At 61.5% G+C, this 23,567-nt stretch overlaps 1 protein-coding gene across 21 annotated transcripts; it reads left to right on the top strand.

Annotated features, from left to right (window-relative positions):
• The first annotated feature begins 284 nt into the window (after positions 1 to 284).
• On the top strand, positions 285 to 22,916 carry ALDH3B1 (aldehyde dehydrogenase 3 family member B1). Of its 21 annotated transcripts, none has more exons than XM_045486127.1 (12): positions 5,474 to 5,607; positions 9,429 to 9,481; positions 11,408 to 11,570; positions 13,707 to 13,784; positions 14,269 to 14,379; positions 14,489 to 14,609; positions 14,870 to 14,955; positions 15,452 to 15,533; positions 17,256 to 17,642; positions 18,097 to 18,263; positions 20,750 to 20,849; positions 22,205 to 22,916. In XM_045486127.1, the coding sequence occupies exons 3-12, from the start codon at positions 11,409 to 11,411 to the stop codon at positions 22,393 to 22,395; spliced, it is 1,485 nt and encodes a 494-aa protein (XP_045342083.1). In that variant the 5' UTR covers positions 5,474 to 5,607; positions 9,429 to 9,481; position 11,408; the 3' UTR covers positions 22,396 to 22,916. The 21 variants fall into 21 exon arrangements, 20 of the variants coding, with proteins under 20 accessions (XP_045342091.1, XP_045342090.1, XP_045342094.1 ...); XM_045486131.1 differs by having other exon boundaries at positions 5,475 to 5,607; positions 13,710 to 13,784; XM_045486125.1 differs by lacking the exon at positions 5,474 to 5,607 and adding an exon at positions 6,651 to 6,734.
• Positions 22,917 to 23,567: the final 651 nt, after the last annotated feature.

The raw sequence follows: 23,567 nt of genomic DNA on the forward strand, positions 1-23,567 counted from the left end.
CCTCTGCTCTCAGAATAGGAAGCCACCCCATGACAGGTACAACCCCCACCGTTGACTATTTCCTTTCTGGTTTTCTGTGGTTTATTTAATTTTTTTTTTCAACGTTTATTTATTTTTGGGACAGAGAGAGACAGAGCATGAACGGGGGAGGGGCAGAGAGAGAGGGAGACACAGAATCGGAAACAGGCTCCAGGCTCTGAGCCATCAGCCCAGAGCCTGACGCGGGGCTCGAACTCACGGACCGCGAGATCGTGACCTGGCTGAAGTCGGACGCTTAACCGACTGCGCCACCCAGGCGCCCCTGGTTTTCTGTGGTTTAATGGTCTCTTCCCCACGTCCCCTCCTTCCCGGGCAAATCCTCACCATGTACCCCTCACGCGGAGGATCGCACCAGCCCTTAGTAGGTGCTCAATAAATGTGAATGGATGGATAAGTGAGTGCATGATGACAAATATCCACCCCAGCACGGTTGCTGGGCAGGCGGGAAGCCGGGGGTGCCGAGGGCTTGAATCTGCAGAGGTTTCAGGCTGCATCCTGGTGCAGGTGCCCGGAGAGCAGACAGGTGGAGCCGCCCAGAGTAGGAGCTACAAAAGCGGCAGGAGGGAGGGCGGGCTCAAGGTCTAGAGGCAGAAGAGACAGGACACAGCAGGACTGCAGTGCACGCTGGGAGGCAAGGAGGCCAGGAGGCCGTGGTCAGAGAACGGATGCTGGGGTTCATTACCTTGGGCGATGACCAAGTCCTGGGTGTGGCGGTGGCCCAGGGTGGGAAGGGATGAGGAGGCCCAGGAGGTCCTGGGGCTCGTAGGGGGGACTTCAACACCCCCAGGAGGATGCAGTCCTGTAGAATTCAGTGGGCGAGCAGGAAAGACGGCTGCCTGAGGTGGGCAGTGTGGCCTCAGAGTGTGAGCTCGGGGGAGCAGGGGTGGGAGGCAGGGGGTTCCGAGGCTCTGCAGGAGAGTGATGCCAAGAATGAGCCCTTACCCCTTCCAAAGCCGTATGGCGCCTGGGAAGAGACTAGCATCTGTGGTCTATAAAGCCCTTCTTCCCTCGAGGCCACCAAAGAAAGAAAGAACTCAGCCAAGTGCGCTGTGCTGCAGCCATGTCTCCGCCAGAACTCAGGACAAGCCAGGAAGGAGAAGGTTGGGGAAGGGTCCTGTCTCCCCAAAGCGGGGTCCCCAGGGCATCCCCCCAAGCCGAGTGCCCGGTCTTCTCTGGCATTAGCGTGGGAAACCCCAGCCCCTCACCTCGCACAGACCCCCATACTCCCACACCTGCAAAACGGGGATAAGCGGAAAAGGGCTTCTGCTCGCTAAAAGCAGGCTGGAGGGGGATAGGAGGAACAGAAGCCTCCGGGACGCCGGACCACACCTCTAGGGGCGTGAGAGAGGGGGTGCCCCCGCCAGATGGCTCTTGTGAAGAGAGACGGGACGGGAGATTTTTAGTTGTCACTACGTCAGAAAGAGGGCAGGCCCCCAAAATCTTATGAATGGAGAGAGGGATGATGAGTGACCCCTGAAGGGACCAGGAAGCTCTGAGATGCAGCCTTTCGAAGCTGTGGCCCAAGAGCTCACCATCTGTCGCGGGCCGGGAGTGGGGTGAGGAGCCTTGGGCTCCTGTGGGTGAGGAGCCCACAGCCCTGGGCCAGGCGGGGGAGGAACTCACAGACTGTTGGTACGTTTCAAGGCGACCAGGTATTTCCACACCCTGAGTGCGTGGGTGTCGTCCAAGGGGAAAGGTTTCCAGGGTGGGTTTGTCTGCTCGAGGGGAGAAGGGTCAAGGCTTGCTAAACACCCAAGGTCTCAGGGAGACTCAGAACCCGCCACCCGCCCCCCACCCCGGTGTTTTATCTCCCGCCAGAAGGTCCCCAAGAGGAAATCCAGCAGAGCGTGTTTTAAGAAACAACCAGAAAGCAAAGAGAAGGTAGCCGGGGAGCAGAAACGTTGTTCCAGGGAGTCGGCGGTCCACCCTTTAAGGAAAAAGCCGAGCGGACACCCACAGCGTTCTTGCCCGCACACATTACCGCTGCGTCTTAGATGCTGACTTAAGAGAGTGCACGCTTTCTCTGGGGTCATGGTCTCTGCCTCTAAAAGAGGTTTCTGTACAGTTTAGGATCCCTCGTTACACATGGAACTCCTTCTGTGGCCTCTTGGTGACTTTTAATGTAATTAAATTATTTTTTAATGTTTACTTATTTATTTTGAGAGAGAGAAAGCAAGAGAGCAGGGGAGGGGCAGAGAGAGAGGGAGACAGAGAATCCCAAGCAGGCTCCGCGCTGTCAGCACAGGAGCCCGACGTAGGGCTCCGTCTCACGAACAGTGAGATCATGACCTGAGCCGTTCACGACCTGAGCGGAAATCAAGAGTCAGATGCTGAACCCACTGAGCCACGCTGGTGCCCCTAATTTTAAACTGCTTTAGAGTTGCCTGGGTGGCTCAGTCGGTTAAGCATCCGACTTCGGCTCAGGTCACAATCTGACGGTTCACGAGTTCAAGCCCTGCGTCAGACTCTGCTGACAGCTCAGAGCCTGGAGCCGGCTTCTGATTCTGTGTCTCCCTCTCTCTCTGCCCCTCCCCCACTCATGCCTGTCTCTGTCTCTGTCTCTGTCTCTCTCTCTCTCAAAAAATAAACATTAAAACAAATTTTAATGTTTAAAAAAATAAAACAAACAAACAACTACTTTATTAAAATGGATTCATTTCAGAATATTTGGGGGGGGGGTCCTGGCAGCTTGGTTCAAAACCTGACATTATGGCACCCCGTGATTGATGATACTATTCTAACCTTATTAGAAGCAAAAAAGGAAATATGTTTGCATTTAAACGACAAAAAATATAAATTCCTTAAAAGAAAAAGAACAAAGACACAAAGAATACACATATAAATGTCCCAAGGTGAGTAATGAGTAGCTTTGGTCTTGTTAGCATTCCCACATGGTGACACCAGAGGAACGTGAGAAGCAGGCACTTTGGGCCCCAGGGCTCCTAAAGTCTATTAATGCAGAACCAGCAGGAAAAATCGTCTCTGGCTCGGTCCAGGCGTGGGTTTGGGTGGGACTGGCAAGCTGCTCCTGGAGACCAGAGCTCTCAACTACTTGACCAAGGGGCTCCCTGAGTAGACTCAGCCAATGGGAGGTTCTGGCAGGAGATCGGGGTGGGGAGAAGGAGAGAGGCCAGGGCGCTTCTCCCCAGGGAGGCACGTGGGCAGTGGCTTGGTCCTGACAGGGTCCCAGCGCCCGGAGAGTGGGCCAGCTTCCCCTGGGTGACCCTGACCCCCGGGGCTGATGACACTGTTTCCTCGCTCTGACCCTCAAGCCTGGGACTGCCTTCTAGACGGGCATGGGGGTGGGGCCAGATAAACACAGTCAGGATGGCCTAGGGGACAGAGAACCGACCCCTCTCCCTCCCCCCGTAGAGGCGTCACCAGGAATGAACAGCCATTTCCCCCCCCCCCCCCCCCCCCCAGTTTTCAAATTATTTTCTCTATAATAGGTTTTATTGTTTGTTCTCATTATGATACAATAATTACGGAAAAGCAAACGGGAGAGAGAAACACAGCTCTCAATTCCAACACCCTGAAACCTCTCCTGGGATACCGTCGGGCAACAAAAGCATGTTCTCTGCATCGTGTCCCAAAAAGGGCCATGTTGGGCCCGCTACTCACTCACCCGACGCGCTTCCCTGGCCCTGGCGTTGAGTTGACTCTATCATTTTTGAAACTAAAAATTGGGGATGGCAATCACCACGGGCTGTTGGGACGTGTCCCCGAGCTGAGATGTGCCAAGGACACTGCCCGGTGCCTGACAGAGCAAATGTCCAGGAAACGGTGGCTGTTGCTTTCGGCGTAGAGATGAGGCTCCCGGGCGCTGGGGTGACTCCCCTCGGCTCCTAAGCAAGGACTCGGGGCACCCTGGAAACACTGTGGGCCAGGGAGACAGGCCTGGCTGGACTGGAGTCCGTCCCCATCTGTCACTCTTGCTGTGTGGGCCTGTCCTGGCCACTGCACCTCTCTGAGCCTGTTGTCTCTCCTGCAAAGCTAGGACCATAATGTCTGAGACTTACGTGAGAATTTGCGTTGAGCGCCCGGCTCGGGCCCTAGCATACCGTAGGTGCTTAGCCCAGGTTTGCTGAGTGCGTGCTGGCCCTTGGCGACAAGTTAGCACCAGCGGCTTCTTTTTTTTTAATTTTTTTTTTTCAACGTTTATTTATTTTTGGGACAGAGAGAGACAGAGCATGAACGGGGGAGGGGCAGAGAGAGAGGGAGACACAGAATCAGAAACAGGCTCCAGGCTCTGAGCCATCAGCCCAGAGCCCGATGCGGGGCTCGAACTCACGGACTGCGAGATCGTGACCTGGCTGAAGTCGGACGCTTAACCGACTGCGCCACCCAGGCGCCCCAGCACCAGCGGCTTCTAACTCTGCCCCTGGAATGGGTCCTCCTGGTTTCTGAGGGGAAGCTGGGGGGGCGGGGGGCGGGGCGCGGAGAGAGGAGCCAGGGTGGTCTCGCCTCTAAGGCAGAGACAAGGAAGGAAGGGCCTCAGGGACAAGAGCAGGGTGGCCACGGCCTCAGGAGGGTGGGAAAGGGGCAGAAAGGCATCCGTGCCTATTGAGCACCTACTGTATACCGGGTGTTTCCAAATGGGCTTCTGTTTCATCTTCTTGGCAGCCCACGAGGCAGGAAGAGTCAGCTCCGTTTCACAAGGGTGGGGGGGGGGGGCGGTGGAAGCGAAGGCCCAGAGGGGCCATGACCGGCTCAAGCCGCTTCAGGTGGGCCAAGGAGCCCGGCCGGAGTCTGTCAGCAGGCCAGGCAGGGCTGTGCTCTTGAGCAGGCCTGAGGCCCCGTGCACCAGGCTCACCGGGAGTGAGGGCCTCTGTGTCCCCTCTTCCAACCTCCGTGCTCCCCCAATGTCCACCCCATCCGGGTCCTTGGCAGAGTCTGTCACGCACCGAAGCTGGCCCTAAGCGAGCCCCTCGGTGGACCCCCACGCAGACCTCTCCCCATTTATCTCGAGGTTTCCACAACACAGACATGACCTCCAGACCCCTGAGGACCTGGAACCTCAAGGACCAGTGGAGGCATCCACCCCAGAGAGGGGAGAGGGCTGGTATCTGTTCCTCCCCGACAGGCAGTGCCCACTCAGGCTCCCCTGTGCCAGGGGGTCAGGCCTCTCTGGAGATGTCCCACGCTGTTCCTGAATTCATGACAAGTCCACGGGTAGCCCCTGCAAAGCGATCCCTGGCCAGGGGGGGTCCCTTCAGGATCCTGCAACACCCATCTCACCCACCAGTACTTCCCCAGGCAGGTCCCTGATTTGCTGTGTAGCCTTAGGCCAGCGGCTGCCCCTCTCTGGGCCCGGTTCCTGACTCGGGGCTGTGAGGCTCAGCCCCAGCCCAGCCCCGCCTGGTGCCGGCTCTGCCTCTGCCTTTGCCTGGCTCCGCTCCAGACAGCAGGGCAGGGCTGTCACATGCTGAGCCACGTGACAGGCAGCGGCCGGGGGCTCCATCCCACACAGAGGACGGGGGCCCTGCGGCCCGTCACCCCCATCCCAGCTGGCTGAAGCCTCCAGGGACCAGAGCAGGTGTGGGCCAGGAGACCTCTCCTGCCCCCCAGGTAGGCAGGGGCAGCGGGGAGGGCAGGGAGGTGAGGAGACTCCCAGGTGCCGGGTCGGCCCAGGGGCCCCAGGCCAGGATCCCGGGCAGACCCAAGGCACCGAGGTAGAGAGGCAGCGGTGGGCCCAGGGCCCGGGCCCGGGGCGGTGGCACAAAGGATGCTCCTGCCCCCGCACCTGTAACCTAATCGCCTGGCTGTCTGACACCAGGAGCTGCTCGGGAACCATCCCCCTCGGCACAGCTCAGGCGCCAGAGGAGCAAACTCACAGGAACCACCATGGGGACACATCATGACAGCTGTCCTCGAGGGCAGAGGGTGGCGCTCTTCCCTAAGGAGGCGAGAGGGGACATCTGGGGACGACACGGCCCCTCTGCTCCAGAGCGACAAGCTTCCAGTGTGGGTCCCGGCCCTGACATTCTTGCCCTGGGTGGTCAAGTCCTGTCCCCTCTCGAGGGCCGTGTTTTCTCGCCGTAAAATGTCAGGTTGCAGGGTGACATATTCCGTGAGGCGGTGCTGGATGAGGTGGTGTTGACAGACACGACAAGATGGGGAGAGCTAGGGAATGGAGGGGTCGGCGGGCGTGAGCCCTGCGATCATCTTTCTGGACTCCAGCCATCTTTGACGCTGATCTCTTCGCTTTGCACATGGAAAATCTGACGCTCGCAGGGGCTGGGGGGTGGTGTGGGGGCAGGGCTTTCCCTGTGATTCCGGACTACTGGACCCCCACCCCACACCATAATTCCCAGGGTCACTGCCCTGGGCTCTCCTCCTCCTCCTCCTCCTGGGCCTGGGTCCCTGCTCACCAGACCTTGGGCTGGACCCCTCCGATCAGAGCTCCCTAAAGAATTGCGGTGTGGCCCTGGCCTCGTGCTGGCCTTCTTTGGGCCCTGCCTGACTCCTTCTCTGTGGTCCAGGAGAGGATCCAGAGGCCCCTGAGGAGATGGTGAAATCTCAGGCTGCAGCTTCCAGCTGGCCCAGAGCCAAAGTCAGGCAGGAGGCCAGGGTGGCCCCGCCCCAGGGGCTGGCCCAGCCTCGGACATTTCATAAGGGCTCGTGATTCATAAACGACAGGGCAGCAAGGCAGAGCAGGGACGGCCAGGAGGAAGGGCAGCTTGGCAGGGCCTCAGGTACGATGTCCCAGGGAGGTGGGGTTGGAGCAGCCGGCAGTCAGGGCCAGGGCCCCGGCTGGTGGGCTTGCTCGGGGACTCCAGGTCGCCGGCTGCCTGGGCAGGCCTGGCTACTCACGGCCACATGACACAGGCTGGCTTTGTCTTCCTGACTGCCTGGGGAGAAAGGGGAAGGAGGGAGGAACTTCCCTCTGCCCCGATCTAAGAATGAGAGCGGGAAAGGGAGGGGCCGAGGAGAGGCTCTGGGGTTCCTGAGGCTGGTGGTCAGCAGGCACCCTCCTTTTGTGGGAGCTGGACCACCGTCTTCCTCTTGCTGGTGTTACTGCGCATCTTTTACGGGTCCGAGGGCCCCAGCTCCGGTCCTGGCTGCCCCAGGAGGGAATCCCATCCTTGGGCGGTGGGGGGGGTGGGGGGGTGGGGAGTGAATTGGGGAAGGGGTGGGGGCGTCAAGCATCCACCTGGCAACACGTATTTCCTGGGCACCGCTGTGCGTGCCCGGTGCCGGGGCAGGGGTACCCAGTGGTTCTGGGATGTCTCATCCTTGGGAACGGGCTCTGCCAGAGTCCAGGAAGGTGGGACCAGCCAGACCCACCCGGCCTCGAGGAGGGACTGATTCTCAGAGGGACATTGCTGGGGAACGGGTAGCCCGACCTCTCTGTAGGGTGGGGCTGGGGTTGGCTCAGCCCACAGGCCAAGGGTTGGTCGCCAGTTCCTTTGGTCCCCATTATAGGGAAGGGACTCTGCCAGAGCTTCTGGAGAGCCTACGAAAATCCAGCTCAGGCTACAAGGGGAGATCTGGGCTATTAGGACCTATGGGGTCACCAAGGCCGGCCCTGTGACATCTGCCTCCGGCAGCCTGGTCGGGGTCCCCCAGGCCCTCAGACCACCGTGTTTATCTCTGTCACCGTGGCCAGTTCCATATCCCTGCCCCTACGTGGCCCTTGCCTCCCTGGTGCCCACACTGGGCCAAGGTCTCCTCGGGCTCCTCCCCCGGGGTCTCCTCCCTGAAGCTGGCACAGGTGTCCTTCACAGTCTGTCTGAATAACGATCCCGCAGAGCCATAGTCACCGAGCACTCACAGGGCTCGGCCTTGCACAGAACACTGCACGCCTGAATTCTCCCAACCATGGGGCAGCTACAGGAACCATCCCCATTTCACAGATGGGGAAGGTGAGCCACAGAACAGCCGAGCCACCCGCCCGAGGACTCCTAGCCAGCAAACAGGACTGCCAGGAGCCCGACCCCGGGTCATCGGGCCCTGACACATTATACCGAAAGGATACCCTTAGAAGGCCTCTGGGACCGCCGAGGAAACTGAGGCAGAAAGATTGATAGAGCGGGCAGAGGCTGGGGTGGGAGGAGAGTAGGGTCTGCACCAAGGATCGTTCATCAGCAGGACTGGCCAGGATGCAGCGGGTGGGGGCAGGGCAGTAGATTCCCAGTGATGCTCTGGAGCCAGCAGACCTGAGTGCCCACCTTATTCACCCCTCCTTAACTCCACGCGACCTCTCTGGGCCTCAGCTGCCTTCAGGGTCACCATGCTAACACCCACACTGCACCACCCCGGGCACCCAGGCTGGCACGCTGCAGTCAGGGCCTGCTTATCATGATGGTTAGGGGACGCCCGGGCCCACGGCCTTGAGGGGTCACGGCTTGTCCTCCCCTGGCCTCCAGGCCATCCACTTATTGGTGTCTTCATCAACTGATGTAGCCACTCCCACCACCCCACCCCCTGCCGCCCTCACCCAGAAGCATCAGGTCAGGAACAGATGCGGCCGAGTGGGTAGTTGAAAGTGGGGCCCTCAGCACCGAGCCCGAGGGGACCAGAGGGGGAAGCAGGGTGGGGGCCGGCAGGAACAGCAAGGAGGCAGGGAACGGGAGCAAACCGCACGCCTGCTCCCCCCCGAAGGCCCCTCCCGAGCCCAGCCACACAGCCCGCCTGCCGGGCCCTACATCTGTAGTTCAGGCCAGTCCCCGAGGTGTCCCCTCTCCCCAGGGGTCGGGCTACCCTGCTCCCCACCCGGCCACGCAGGGGATGAAGGGTGGATGGTGGCAGCCCTGTGTTCCTCTGGATTCCTCTGGATTCCTGTTTTCTTTTCTTTTTTTTTTTTTTTAACGTTTATTTATTTTTGAGACAGAGAGAGAGACAGAGCATGAACAGGGGAGGGGCAGAGAGAGAGGGAGACACAGAATCCGAAACAGGCTCCAGGCTCTGAGCGGTCAGCCCAGAGCCCGACGCGGGGCTCGAACTCACGGACCGTGAGATCGTGACCTGAGCCAAAGTCGGCCGCTCAACCGACTGAGCCACCCAGGCGCCCCTGGATTCCAGTTTTCAATGTAGAGAAGCTAAGCGGTCTCGGGCCACCTCCTTGCCGTCTCTGGGCCCAGGTATCCCTCTCATTGCGGGAGAGGACATTGTCCTCAGCAGGCTGTCATGGTGGTCAGATGAGTCACACAGGCACAGGAAATGTGATTCAGCATCCTTAGGAGCCTCCACAGCATCAGATGTACCCCGGGGGTGAGGGGCGGGGACGGGGATGGGCTCAAGGACTCCAGCCCAGCCCGATACACGAACCCCCTCATCTGGGTGTCGTTTGTGAGGTCACAGGCCCAGGGTCCCGCAGATCCCAGGCAGAAGGTGGCCTGGGCTCCTTTGCACGCCTGGGTTGTGCCCAGCTTCCCATCCCCCAACAGGCACCCCTCGGTCCCTCAGTCCAGAGTGACCAACCTGCTGGGGACGCTATCAGGTGAGTTGACCTCAGTGTTGCCAAGAGAGGCTGCTGGAATGTTCCATCCAGAGCTGCACCCCCACGGAGCTCTCTGCCCCTCACTTGCCCAGACCTGTGCCATTCTAGTTACCTGCCCTACATTTTCGTGGGTTCTTCACATGCTGTTATGAAAAGGCATGGGGGGCGGGGGGGGGGTGCTGTGCTTTGCCCTCGACATCCGTCAGCGGGGGTCCGAAGGTGTGAGCAAGACAGAGAAGGGAGTGGCGGAGGGTGGAGAGAAAGAAATGTTTGATAGGTACTTAGTAACCGTAACCACTGCTGGCCTTTCTTGAGTGTGCAGCACGTGGCCAGTGGCCAACGCTCTACGTGGCTTTATGCCATTTAGCCATCAGGACGGTGGCAAGTGCCATTATTGTCCCCACTTTACAGACAAGGAAATTGAGGCAGAGAGATGAGTTAGCTGCCCGGGGTCACAAGGCCAGTATGAGTCTCGGCCAGGGGACAAGCCCGGATGGCAGGCAGGGCTCTCGGCTCCTGGGTCTTGGCACGGGCCAAGATGGAGGGCAGGGTCTGGGGGTCAAGGCCGAGACCGAGAGGGGCTCTGAGAATGTCCCCTTTCTGCTACACTGTCACCCTCTCTGGGGGCCATGGGGCCTGCCTTGTGCCCCAGGCAACTGCTCAGTTAATCTCAATCAGAGCAGGAGGCCTGCGGGGTCAGTCTGGCCCCCATCATGCCTAGGGCTCCAGCCAGGCTCTCAGCACAGAACGCCCTATGGGCTGGGCCATCCAATTGGCTGGAGCAGGCTCGGCTCTCAGGACTATGGAGCATTCCAGAAAACCGAGGGCTGTGGGGTAGCCCCTTAACCGTAGCTGGCAGCCTTGGGTGCATGGATGTCCAGCCCTGGGCTCAGAACTGGACAGCACGGTCTCATCCTTGAGAAGCACCGTGTCAGCTGGCGGGCGCTCCCATGACCCCCTAACAGATGAGGAGATTGGGGCACTGGGACCGAACTCAGGGAGGCAGGCAGAGAGGGGCCGGGGGGCAGAGAGGGTGAAACCCACTCCTTGTGTGAAGGAATAATCAGGGCAGGCTGCCTAGAGGAGGCATTAGCCAAGCTGAGACCTGAAGGGAAGCGAGTCAGAGAGGGCAGGCGGAAAGGGTCCCCACGGGTCCTTGGCACCAGGGCAAGAAGTGAGTGCGTCACCGTGTTCCTCCGATGAGCTTCGAGTAAACAGGCGGGGGCCCGGGGGACTGTGGCTGTCACTCAGGGCAGCGTCACTGCCCCTCAGCCCTTGCACCCCACTGTTCTCTGCTCTTCCATCCCTGGCACTGGGGACGGGGCACAGAAGTGGCCACTGCCCAGGTCACTCAGCCCCCTGAGCCACCACCAGCCAGCCTGGCCTCCCCAGGCCAGGAGCCAGAGGGGACAGTGTATTCTGTGTCTGGACCGTCCCACAGTGATGGCCATGGTGGCTGTGGGCGGACCGTCCCTCTGCTTACCAAACTCCTCCTGGTTACTCCGTGCAGGCCTGGCAGGGACGAGGGCTGCCCCATCTCCCCGAGGGGCACCAGGGTGGGACGGGGGCGCGGCCTGGGGGCAGGAGAAAGCGGGGTCCCCTGGCTGCCTGCCTACCCTTAGCGGCAGTGGGGTGGCTGTTCCCGAGCCCACGCCCCGTCCTGCACCTCAAGGTCCGGGGCTCTCCTGCCCCCTGGCCAAAGGGAGGGGACTGTGAGCCTGTTGGGGTGCGTGACTCTACGCGTGTACGTGTGAGTGTGCCGCGCGTGGTGTGCGTGTGCGCGCGGGGGCAGCCCGGGCCCTCTGGGGCTACACGTGTGTCCCTGCGGGAGTGTCCCGAGCCCTCGTGGCTGCGGCCAGGGCCGGGGGCGGGGGGACTGGCCGTGAGGGTGGGGGAGCCCCGGCCCACGCCGCCCCCTCCCTGCAGGATGGACCCCTTCGCGGACACGCTGAGGCGGCTGCGGGAGGCGTTCAGCGCGGGGCGGACGCGGCCGGCCGAGTTCCGGGCGGCGCAGCTCAGGGGCCTGGGCCGCTTCCTGCAGGAACACAAGCAGCTTCTGCAGGAGGCGCTGGCGCAGGACCTGCACAAGGTGAGGGGGGGCGGGGCAGGGGTGAGGGGGCAGGACTGGGGGAGCAGGGATCGGGGGTAAGGATGGGAAGGGGGGGCAGGGCCGGGGGAGCAGGGATGGGGGGCAAGGATGGGAAGGGGGGGCGGGGCTGGGGGCCAAGGATGGGAAGGGGGGGCAGGGCTGGGGGAGCAGGGATGGGGGGCAAGGATGGGAAGGGGACGGGGCTAGGGGGGCAAGGATGGGAAGGGGGAGCAGGGCTGGGGAAGCAGGGCTGGAGGGCAAGGATGGGAAGGGGGAGCAGGGATGGGGGGCAAGGATGGGAAGGGGGGCGGGGCTGGGGGGGCAGGGCTGGGGAGGCCAGGATAAATGGGAGGGGACAGTGGCATCCTCTAGGCCCCCAGGAAGGGAAACTAAAAGCCCATCAAGCCCCCTCCCCTGTGCCTGGAGGGCCTCTTCTGCAGGGCCATCCGCTCATTTCTTCACCCACTCCACAACTATTTACTGAGGACCTACTACGTGCCAGGTACACCGTTCTAGGCTCTGGGGGTACAACAGGGTAAAAAACAAAGTCCCTGTGCCCAGGGAGCTGGCCTTCTAGAGGGAGGCACAGAACAATAAATAAATAATTGTATAGCCTGTTGGATGGAGAGACCCTCCTGGGGCGAAGGGGGCGGGAGAGGACCAGGATCAGGGTGCTGTCTTATATGTGGAGGTCAGGAGGTCAGGGACAGTTCCCCCAAGAAGATGGCATTTTTGAGCAGAGACATGGAGAATAGTGCCTCACGGCACCCGGGGTCATGGATCAGGGCACCCCCATCCTTTGGGGACAGCAAAGTGTGGCCACAAGGACTCATGTTGAGGGTGTGGCCTGGCGATGCCTGGTCCCTTTCTCAGTGTCCCCAACCTGCCATTAACCTGGATGCTCTGGGACTATAGCCAGGTGAGGCCCAGTCTTCCTTGTCGGCCATTTCTGGAATGCCATCTCTCTGTGAAACCAGCATGCCAGACCACACCCCCCTTGGTGTGCCCTTGCCTGAGGGGCCCAGCTTTGCCTTCTGTGGGAAGTGTCCCACTCCCTGGGCCTGGTCCAGGATGGAGGGGCTCACATCTCCCACCCCCAGTAAGCCTCAGCCACCGCCCACCTGCTGGCCTGGCCTGGCCACCTCTGTGAGACCTGACCTGTCTATCTGGTCCCTTTTCTCCCTTGGGCTTAGATTTTACCTACTGCCTCTCATTCCAACTCCTCCAGGCTCCAGGAGCACAGAAAATCAGTCCTGTCCCTGGCCCTTCTGGCAGACAGCATCTGCCCTGCCTTCCCTGAACCAATTCTCTCATTTCACCCCCAACAGTCCTTCCAGGTAGGGACAGTCACCCCCAGTCATCCCCACAGGAGGCTCAGAGAGGGCATGTTCTTGCCTCAGGGCACACAGCCCTGGATGAAAACAGCCTCCTCTTCCAAAGTTCAGCCGGGTCCAGACTGCTCATAAACTGGTCCAAACCTCACTCGGGTCAAGGGCCACCTTGCTGGGCAGGAACGTGAGCTTTGGACACAGGCTTAGCAGAAGGCATGCCTGAACCAGGCTCAGCTCCTAGAAGCGCTGGTGTATGTGGTTCTTTTCCCCAAGGTCCCGGCTCCCTCTTCCTCAAGGCTCAGCTCTGGCCCTGGCCTTGCCCCTGGCTCGTTGAGTGACCCTGGACAGGCTTCAGTTCACTCTCTGGACTGTCCTGGCACACCTCAGGCTCGCCCCTCTCGATTCTAGCAGGGGAGAGTTTGCACTATAACAGCCGAGTCTCGGGCATCAGGACAGCCTGACTCTGTATCCCAGGCCACGGGCCTCCAGCTCCTGTAGCCCTCGGCCGGGTCTCTTCTCCCCGGCAGGAGTGGAACAGACATACCCACAGGCAGAAATCAGGATAATAATCCCCCTATTGATTTTTGCCTCTCTCTCACTCCTGCCCTGTCCCCTGGGCTGTGGGAACTATCCACAATTACCCAGGGACATCTGTCCCCGGTGTTCCCCTGCAGACTGATAGCCACACAGCGGGCCACAGCGCGGCCACACCGACAGTTGAATTAGATCTTGTCCCTGCTCTGCTCGACAGTCCTCGCCCCCGTTGCCTGGCCCCATCACCTCACCCACTCTGCTCTTTGTTTAGCAGGAACATAGCCAGCCTGCACCCGCCTCAGGGCCTTTGCACATGCTGTGCCCTTTGCCTGGAAGATTCTGCCTCCAGGTATCCTTGGGCTCCCTTCCTCCCTATCTTCGCTGCTCAAATGTCCCCGCATCTCCGAGGCCAGCGCTGACTATCTGGTATAAAGCAAAGCAAACACACATACATGCGCACACAAGCACACACGCTTATGCACTCGCACACGCACGCTCGTGCACAGTGCCCCCCCCCCCCACACCTATGCTCCGGCAGTCTCTCTCTCTTACCGTGTTTCGCCTTCCCTTGCTCTTGTGACATCAGTGTTCTCCCTAGCATGTTAGCTGTTCCTCTACAACATCGGCTCTGTCCGAGTCATCAGGCTGTCCGTGCATTCGGTCACGGCTGCGCTCCTGGCACAGGAGGGGCCCCTGAGCACTGTAGGCATTCACCGACCACTGAGTGGATGAACGAACGAGCAAATAAGAGGAGGGCTTGCTTGGAGGAGGCTGTGCCCGCCACAGGGCTCTGGCCGCCTGCCAACGCTGGTCCCCTGGCCTCTCCCCCGCAGTCAGCCTTCGAGTCGGAAGTGTCTGAGATCAGCATCAGCCAGAGTGAGATCAACTTGGCCCTCAGGAATCTGAGGGCCTGGATGAAGGATGAGAAAGTGCCCAAGAATCTGGTGAGCCAGCCTGGGGGTCAGGGCGGGCAGGCAGCCAGGTGGAGGGCGGCACAGAGCGGCTGGGGGTCTCTACGCCTCATCACTCACCACCATGCTGGCGGGGGCCCAGGCCACGCAGCTGGACTCGGCCTTCATCCGGAAGGAGCCCTTCGGCCTGGTGCTTGTCATCGCCCCCTGGAACTACCCTGTGAACCTGACCCTCGTGCCCCTGGTGGGCGCCCTTGCCGCAGGTGAGAGCAGTTTCCACCTTCCCGCTGCCGCTGTCCCCGCCCTCGGGCCTCACGGTGGCCCACAGAGCCAGTGAGCAGGGAGCCGGCAATAATTGGCTAAGAAAACCTGCTTCCCACCTGGCCCACCATGCCCGGGCTGTGGGGCCTTGGGCCCGTCGGTCACCTCTCTGAGCCAGATTCTTCCACTGAAAGGAGAGTGAGGCGGGACGGGAGGGGCCGCCCCTCTCCCAGCGCTCCCCCTGCCCTGCCCTGGCCTGCAGGGAACTGCGTGGTGCTGAAGCCATCGGAGTTCAGCAGGAGCACCGAGAAGGTCCTGGCTGAGGTGCTGCCCCGATACCTGGACCAGGTGAGCCGGGCAGGGAGGGGACCGAGCAGCTACCCTTGGGCTGAGCAGGGCCAGGCAGGCCCCCTCGGGCAGGACCCGAGTTCCACCCTCAATCCTGCCTCCCCTGGGTTGTGTGGCCATGGCCGGGTCACCACCCCCTCAGCCTCTTTCCCTCTGGGTGAAGCAGAGGGGTGGGGATCACAGCTGTGCTTTGAGGGGCCTGTCCCCTGGGGACTCCCCTCTGTCATCTGGTCACCCCTGCTTGCCACGCCCCAGCCTCCACTCCCCCAAACCCCAGCCAGGCTCTTAACCACGCGCCTGTGGGGCCGCAACTGGCAGGTGCCCAGTGTCCCCGGGCAGCTCCCTGCTCCCACCTTGGTCCCACCTGGTCCACCTAGAGCCCTGGCAACTGGGGGGTCAGGCCAGGCAAAGGGGGGCGGCCCCACACAGGCAGGCCAGCCTCTGGGTTCTCCGGGCTGGGGTCCCAGAGGGATCCCTCTGCCATCCCGTCCTACAGAGCTGCTTTGCCGTGGTGCTGGGCGGGCCCCAGGAGACGGGGCAGTTGCTGGAGCACAAGTTCGACTACATCTTCTTCACAGGTGAGGCTGATCCCCCGGGACCCTCGGAGGGCTGGGTCCTATCCCCTGGCGCAGGCCCCTTCACTGGTCACAATGGCACAGAGGACAGCATCTGTCCCTGCTGAGCTCTCATTGTGCCCCCACGACCTTCTGTACCACCCACTGGCCTCAGGACCTTGTACGTGTGACCCCACCAACCCAGAGGCCTTGTGGAGGGCTGGACAGGTGAGGGATTGGAGGCCAAGGTGACAAAGAAATGAGGCCCCCAGCCTGGGTCACCCCCTGGGGCCAGGATCGGGGAAGGCTGGATTTTCCTTCCAGGCCCTCCAAATTGTTCTCAGAGGTCACTTGTCATCTCCCTGGCATGTGTCCACGAGGCCCAGGAACCACCTGGCTTCAAGTGGCCAGGAGGGAGTTTCTCTGAGTGAAAGAGCCGAGGAGGCAGGTAGGTGGCAGTCTTACCTGGCCAAGGTTCTGGAAGAGAGGGAATCTTGCTCACTGGCCTCCTGCCTTGCACCCTTTGTCCACATCAGAGCAAGGAGAGCGCTGTCTCTGCCTTTCTGCCCCCCCCCCCGCCCCCAGACCCTGCCACAAGCCCAGGACAGGGCCCAGAGGCCCCCTGCCTTGGCGGTCAGGGAGGGTGACGATAGAAGCAGGGGGCAGGGTCCTCAGCTGGTCCTACAGATTCCTAGCGAGGGCGAGAAGACAACCGGGAGGAGGCGGTCCACCTTCTAGCATCCCAGCCGCGGCTCGGCGGGTTTTGGGCCTTGGGCCCCCGTGACTGTGGCCAGGAACCTGGGCAGCTTGTGCAGGGGCCGGCAGACTGACCCGGACATCCTCTGCCACAACCTCCCGGCTTCTCCGGGCCTTTCCTTATCTGACGGTGGTCACAGGTCTGTCTCCAGGACACAGGAACTCATGGGAGCCTTTGTCACGGCACATGGCCTGGGGAATGTGTTGTTCACTTGCTCACTGCATTCTGAGAGAGCGTGCCCTGTCCAGACTCTGTCGCGTCATAACGAGGGCACAGGGGACAGAGAGAGGAACAGCATCTCTTGGAAGGGCCTGTGACAGGAAGCTCGTCGGGGTTCAACAGACAGGGAGGACCTCACAGGAAGGCCTCCCAGACAAGGAGATGGTTTTGAAAGACAGGAGGACCTGAGGGAGGAATGGGTGGGGGGGGGGGGGGGGAGGGGGGTGGAGGGGACCGTGAGGCCCTGCAGATCAAGCCAGAGGAGAGAGGTGGGGACAAGCAGGTGGCCACTTCAGCCGAGAGTCAGGAGCGGAGGGAAGGGTGGGTGGTGGGGGGGCAGGACGGCCATGTTGGTCGGAGAGGGAGACCCAGATGCCGGCCCCCGGAGCTGGAGTCTGGTCTCGGGCCAGAGCAGTCAGAGTCGGTGCTGGAGGAGCCTGGGGAGGTGGGGAGGGGTGCGGGGCGGCGTGGAAGCAAGAGTCACTGGCAGGGTGAGCCTGGGACCAGAAGCAGGGCAAGGGGCGCCTGGATTTCTGACCGGGCAGCTCGGGAGAGGGAGCAGGGGCCTGGCTGGCTGCCCCGTGCAGAGCCCTGCACAGACTCCACGGAGACCCTGCATTGTTCGGGCTGGTCTGGCGGAGGACGTGAGCAGGGTCCTGGTGCAGCTCTCCGGGGAGTGGGCCCTCCTCGAGGGGTCCCGATCCCCAGGCCGAGGCCGTCCCGCCTGGCTGAGGTGACTGAGGGCCACTCCGGTTCCTTTCCACCACCAGGGAGCCCTCGGGTGGGCAGGATCGTCATGTCTGCGGCCGCCAAGCACCTGACGCCCGTCACGCTGGAGCTGGGGGGCAAGAACCCCTGCTACGTGGACGACGACTGTGACCCCCAGACCGTGGCCAACCGCCTGGCCTGGTTCCGCTACTTCAACACCGGCCAGACCTGCGTGGCCCCCGACTACGTCCTGTGCAGCCCTGACACGCAGGAGCGGCTGCTGCCCGCCCTGCGGAGCGCCATCACCCGCTTCTACGGCGAGGACCCCCGGAGCTCCCCGAACCTGGGCCGCATCATCAGCGACAAGCACTTCCAGCGGCTCCGAGGCCTGCTGGGCTGTGGCCACGTGGCCATTGGCGGCCAGAGCGACGAGAGCGAGCGCTACATCGGTGAGCCTGCCGTCCTGCCACGACCCCCGTGGGAAGGCCCGTCCATGATGCGGGTCCTGCCTGGGCCGCGAGTCTGGGCCACGAGGCTCCCACCTGGGCCGCGAGTCTGGGTTGCGAGTCTGGGCTGCGAGTCTGGGCCGCGAGGCTCCCACCTGGGCCGCGAGTCTGGGCCGCGAGTCTGGGCCGCGAGGCTCCCACTTAGGCCGCGAGTCTGGGCCGCGAGGCTCCCACCTGGGCCCCGAGGCTCCCACGGCTGCACTGGCCGCGCCCAGCCTGGACCCCGGCTCTGGGAAGACCGCTGGGAGACGCGGGCGCTCCGCCTCAGCCCCGGCCAGGCTGGAGAACCCCTCACGGTCCTTCCTGGGGGCCGTGGGGACACGGTCTTCCCCAGAAGGTCCCTGAGCCCTGCCCGAGGCCCCCCTCCCCAGGGCTGAGCCGCCCCCTGTGCCCGCAGCCCCCACCGTGCTGGTGGACGTGGAGGAGACGGAACCCGTGATGCAGGAGGAGATCTTCGGACCCATCCTGCCCATCGTGAACGTGAGGAGCCTGGACGAGGCCATCGACTTCATCAACCGTCGGGAGAAGCCCCTGGCCCTGTACGCCTTCTCCAACAACAAACAGGTGGGGGCTCGGGTGGGGCTGGGTAGGGGTCGGACAGAGGTAGAGACAGAGGCCAGCAGTGGATGGTGGGGTGGTTGCAGCAGAGGGGAGGTGGCTCTAGGACTGGAGTGGACCAAAGGGACTGCAGGGTGAGGGGTCCTGTTTCTCTGGGACAGTCAGACCTCCTCTCCCTCCCATCTAAGCCACCGTCTCCTGGGCCTTTAGAGAGCAGCCCCCAGAACCTCCCCCCGGGGTTCAGTGTCCCTGCTCTATCAGCCCCCACCTCGGTCTTCCTCATTATCTGGGCTGGTGAACAAGGGTCCCCTTCCAGCACCTGGCTCATCGAAGGCACATGTGGCATGGGGTGGAATGACAGCGGAGGGTGACGGACCAGACGACACAGGCAGGACGAGCCCCCCCCGCCCCCCCCTGACCGGCTCACCCGCTGTGGGCAGCCTGGGAGCCTCCAGGGCACTGGGTGGGCGTCCTCAGTTCGGGGCCCACCTTCCCCTCTCGCCCAGCTCCCACGAGATCCCTCGTAGGTTGGACAGGACTTTTTTTCAATAAACTTTTTATTTTGGAGTAATTTTAGATCTACAGAAGATAAGAGCCAGTCCAGGGAGCCCCACTATATCCCACAAACAGCTGTCCTTATTTAAGGGCCCGTGTGTTGGTCCAAACTAAGTAGCTGAGGCTGGTGTGTTACCGTTAACTCTACTTCATATTTGATACGGATTTTGCCAGCTTTCTTTCCAGCCTCAAGATCCAAGCTAGGGCCCCACGTTGCATTCAGCTGTCATGGCTCTTCTGGCCTGTGACCATCTCTCAGCTTGAGAGCTACTGGCAAGGTCTCCGGCACACCGTCCCCACTTTCAGCGGTCTGTGGTATTGCCCATGAGAGAATTACCACGGAAGCAAGCGCTGGCCTCTGCCGTCCTATCAGGGATCCGCAGGATCCACACTTCGCGGGTGAGGTTAACCTTCACCACTTGGCCGAGGTCTTGTCCGCCAGGGGTCTCCACCAAGAGAACTTCCTCTTTGGGAACGGTCACTAGCCCCCCTTCCACGGGAGGGGGGTGATTCAGCTCCACCTGCTGGAGGGGAATCTGTGCACAGATCACCTGGAATCTGCCAGAAAGGTTTCGCTCTGGAATCACTTCTTTGTATCAGCGTGGACTTGCTCGTATCCACTTTATCCTCTGGGTTACAAGGCAACACCTGGCGTGTTTCCTCGCTCAAGCTGTCCTGCCCTGGGCAGTGGGCGCTGCTATGTCCCTCAGACATCCAGCCCTCCATTCATCGAGTCACCCTTCTGTCTTCGGACCATTTCCTTCCTTTCAGGGTCTGCAAGGTGCTTTGGTTCATCCTGTATTTCCCTCGCCCAGCCCTAGAATCAGCCATTCCTCGAAGGAGCCTTGCTTTACCTGGATGGGATTAACTTTAGTGGGGCGCCTGGGTGGCTCAGTCAGTGAAGCATCCAACTTTGGCTCAGGTCATAATCTCACGGTTCATGAGTTCGAGCCCCGCATCGGGGGAGCTCAAGCCCCGCTCTGGGGCTCCAAACTCCCTCTGCACCTCGTGGGATTCTGTCTCTCTGCCCCTGGCTCACTCGCACGTGCTCACTCTCAATAAATAAAATAAGGTAAAACATAAAATTAAAAGACTGAACTTTAGAAAATGCAATCCGGGTTTTCTGGAAGGGGGTTGTCTGGCAGAGTGACTTTCAAGCTCTTCTGAAGGCCCAGCACTGCCTGGGAGACAGAGAATCACACCTATGAGGCTTGGCTGCCCCTGTGACTTGCCCCTACTTCCCGAGAAGCACCGTGACACTCCTGTCCCATCTTCTGTCACGACTGCTGCTGGCCTCCACGTGATTCCTGAGCCCCTGATGGGGGGGGTTCACTCTACCCACCGTCCAGACAAGCCATTAGCTCAGGATCACGTGTTGAAACGAAATACAGCCAAGTTTTCGGCAACGACTATTTAGCGTTTACTAATCTTCTTTCCCTCTCGTTCTTCAAATACACCTATAGGTTAAAGAGAAAAGATCTTCCTGAAGTCACGCAAGGGCCAAGTTAATGTTTTTAAAATACCAATCTGGCTGTGTCGCCCTGGGTCAATGTCCTCCCTGTGCTGCACACCGCGTGGGCCAGTCCCCGGGTCTCTGCACCTGTCCCTCCCTCTGCCTGGGGGGCCCCCTTTCCCCCTGAGATGCCGCAGGTGCAGCTCATCCCTCCTCTGGGACGCCTCCCTGACGACCTGGCGTTTCACCCTGAACTCTCCGTGTCCCCAGACGACCGCTGGGCTTCCCGCCTCCCTCTCGGCTCTAAGCCTGGATCCCCAGCAGGGGCCACACGGAGCAGATGCTCAGGAAACACGTCCCGAGTTGGGGGCTCAGTGTCGGGTGCCACGCGACCACACCCCCCTGCAGCTCACACGGTGGCCAGACTCTTCCTGGTGGCCTCTTGCTGCCCAGCCACGGGGCCTCATCGCTGCTTCCCTTGCAGGTGGTCAAGCGAGTGCTGGCCCAGACCAGCAGTGGGAGCTTCTGCGGGAACGATGGCTTCATGCACTTGACCCTCGACAGCCTGCCTTTTGGAGGAGTGGGTAGGTAGCCGGCACGGCCCCGCCTTCCCTAGCTGTTGCCAGACTGAGGGGCATCCCTACATCTCCATCCTGAAGAAACCTTCCAGACTTGTCCCTGCATGTACACGTGTGGGTGGGCCCATGGAGACACAATTCAGGGTTCTCAGCCCCACTGTGGTCGCTGGCCCTGCCCTTCTCACGAACAGCACGGCTCCGAATCTGCCTACCAGCTCACGCGGGGCAACCTCGTGTGTCCCCTTCATTCCACGGTGAGGCTATCAACTGCCCCTTTAACCCTTCCTGTGTCCCCTCAGTCCAGCACTTGGTATGTCACCCCCTCCCCCAGGAGACAGGGGCTGTTCCCTGCCCGAGGGAAGCCGGGTGAGCGGGGATCCCCGGCCCCGGCAGCCCCCATTCCCACTGCAAAGTTCTGGCCTCCGAGGCAGGAAACCTCAGGGCTGGCCCCAGCAAGCCCACTGGCCGTGTGACCTGGGGCAACCACGTCCCCTCTCTGAGCCCACCTCCTCCTCAGTGAACTGGGAGGGCCAGACACTGACCCTGGAGCCCCGACCTAGCCCGCCCGTCTCCAGTCCCAGCCCCTCCTCCCCAGGGAAGTGGGGCGGTCTGTCTGGGGGCGAATCTGATCCTGCTACTCCCCCCAGGATTGAGCAAGGCCCTGACTCACAGCTTCCGGAGGCCCAGCTCTTCCCGGCTTGGCAACGGGGTCCTGCTCCCACCTCCTCTCCCTGCTGCCCCGGCCACACTGAGCCCTGCCCAGGCCACCCACCTCCAAGGCTGGGTTGTCCCCAAGCCTGGGCCCCTCTTGCCCCCACCGAGCCCTGCCTCTTCATCTGGTCAACCGTACGTCCCTCAGACCTCGCTCCCGCCAGGAAGCCCTCCCTCACCGCCCCCACCCCACCCATCCTGGGTCTCCTGGACCTGCGGTGCCGAAGCCTGGTCCTTGACTGCCTCCCCACCTGGATACTTCAGACTCCTAACACACCCCAGGACTTACTTCGTCCACGGGCCTGAACACCCGCCCGACCCCCACAGCTCTAGGAAGTGGGTGCCACGGTCACCCGATGTCACATGCAAGCAGACCGAGGCAAAGTCAGTTGCCCAAGGTGAACTGATTCAGAGCAGGGATCGACTCTGGGCAGTCATTCCAGAACCCACACCTTTGACCACTGTCTACCTATCTTGCCACAGCCTCTGGTGAGCTGCTGCAGGCTCGGGGCTGAGCCCATTTTACACATGGGGAAACTGAGGCTCGGAGGTGAGGTCATACTGTGCGTGACTGGCAGAGCCCAGGTCTGTCTGACACCCCTCGGCTGGCCAGGGAGGGGCTGACTGCTGTCTCCCATGCCCCTGTACAGGTGCCAGTGGGATGGGCAGCTACCACGGCAAGTTCTCCTTTGACACCTTCTCCCACCACCGCGCCTGCCTGCTGCGCTGCCCCGGGATGGAGAAGATCTACTCCATCCGCTACCCGCCCTACTCACCTCGCAAGCTGAGGGTGCTGCTGATGGCCATGGAGGCCCGTGGCTGCAGCTGTACCTTGCTCTGAGCCCGCCTCAGGCACTGGGGTGTCCCTCCAACTCTCATCTGAGTCCGCTGCCCCTGCCACCTGCAGCTCCTGGAGATGTGGCCTGGGCTCCACACACAAGGAGGAAAAGACCACAGCCCGGACCGGCCTTGCCCTCCTCCCTCCCGGGGCCTTCTCCTCCAGCCCTCAGCCTCCTCCCTTGGCTGCCCCCCAGCTAGGACGGGCCACGGTGAGGGAGCATGGGAAACAAGGCAGCAACCTGCCCTCTCCCACCTCCGATGTAGCCACCTGTGTCCTGGGAGAGGCCGGCAGACAGGGATGCCTCTGAGTCACCCCCCTTCCTGTGAAGGGTGCAGAAGGGGCCCTGGAGTCTGGTCCAGGCCACACCGCAGACCTGCAGTGGCCCAGGCCCTGGGCAAAAAACCTTTGCCCTCCCTCCCTTTGTTTTTTCTATCTGCACAGTGGAGGTGATGTCTCGGCACCTTTGGAGATCGTCATGAGGATTCGATTTTGCAGTTTAATAAATGAATTGTTGACCCCAAGCTCCAGGCATCCTGTCTCCTCCTTTGCGTGGGGTCAGTCTGTCTCCCCTCAAGCCCCTTGGGAGTTCTGAGCAGTCTCATCCCCGGGGACTGGGTGTCTTCCCCTCGCCACATCCCACATCGGACTCACCCTCTTCCCTGTCCTGCTCACCCTCCGGGCCCTGACGCCATGAAACGGGTCCCTCATCCGCTCACCCACCAAACTAAACCCTGGGGGATCCCTGCTCAACACCCCCTACTCACCTCCCAAGTCCCATCTTTGAGAAAAGTCCTGAGGGTTGTATCATGCTGTAGAACCTGCCAATCCACACACGGAACACCAGGCCCGGGGCCGTCTATCACCTCCCCTTTCCCCGTGGGCCCGACCCCAGGGCACCCGAGGAGCTTCCCAAGCTGGACCGTTCCACCCCTCAGCCTGAGTCCCTTCAGTGGCCCGCCGAGTCAGGACCCACACGAGTCCTTGGGGGGCTCCGCCATGGCCCTGTGCCCCCACACCCGGCGTGCTCCTTTTCAAGAGGACTTCTGCGCGCACGTGGGCACGCCTGCTCTGCTCTTGGACTGCCCTGTTCCTCCTCGCGGACAGCCTGGACATCACATCATTCAAGAAGCCTTCCATGACCACCTCCCATTCTCCCCAAAACACAGAGGCGG

Source organism: Leopardus geoffroyi, chromosome D1 (assembly GCF_018350155.1).
Source record: "Leopardus geoffroyi isolate Oge1 chromosome D1, O.geoffroyi_Oge1_pat1.0, whole genome shotgun sequence".
In the NCBI taxonomy this organism is placed as follows: Eukaryota; Metazoa; Chordata; class Mammalia; order Carnivora; family Felidae; genus Leopardus; species Leopardus geoffroyi.

Coding starts and splice junctions, on each gene's coding strand:
- ALDH3B1 (XM_045486127.1), top strand. CDS start 11,409: ATGGACCCCTTCGCGGACACGCTGAGGCGGCTGCGGGAGGCGTTCAGC. Junction 14,610..14,869: donor GGTGGGCGCCCTTGCCGCAG/GTGAGAGCAGTT, acceptor CCTGGCCTGCAG/GGAACTGCGTGGTGCTGAAG. Junction 20,850..22,204: donor CCTGCCTTTTGGAGGAGTGG/GTAGGTAGCCGG, acceptor GCCCCTGTACAG/GTGCCAGTGGGATGGGCAGC.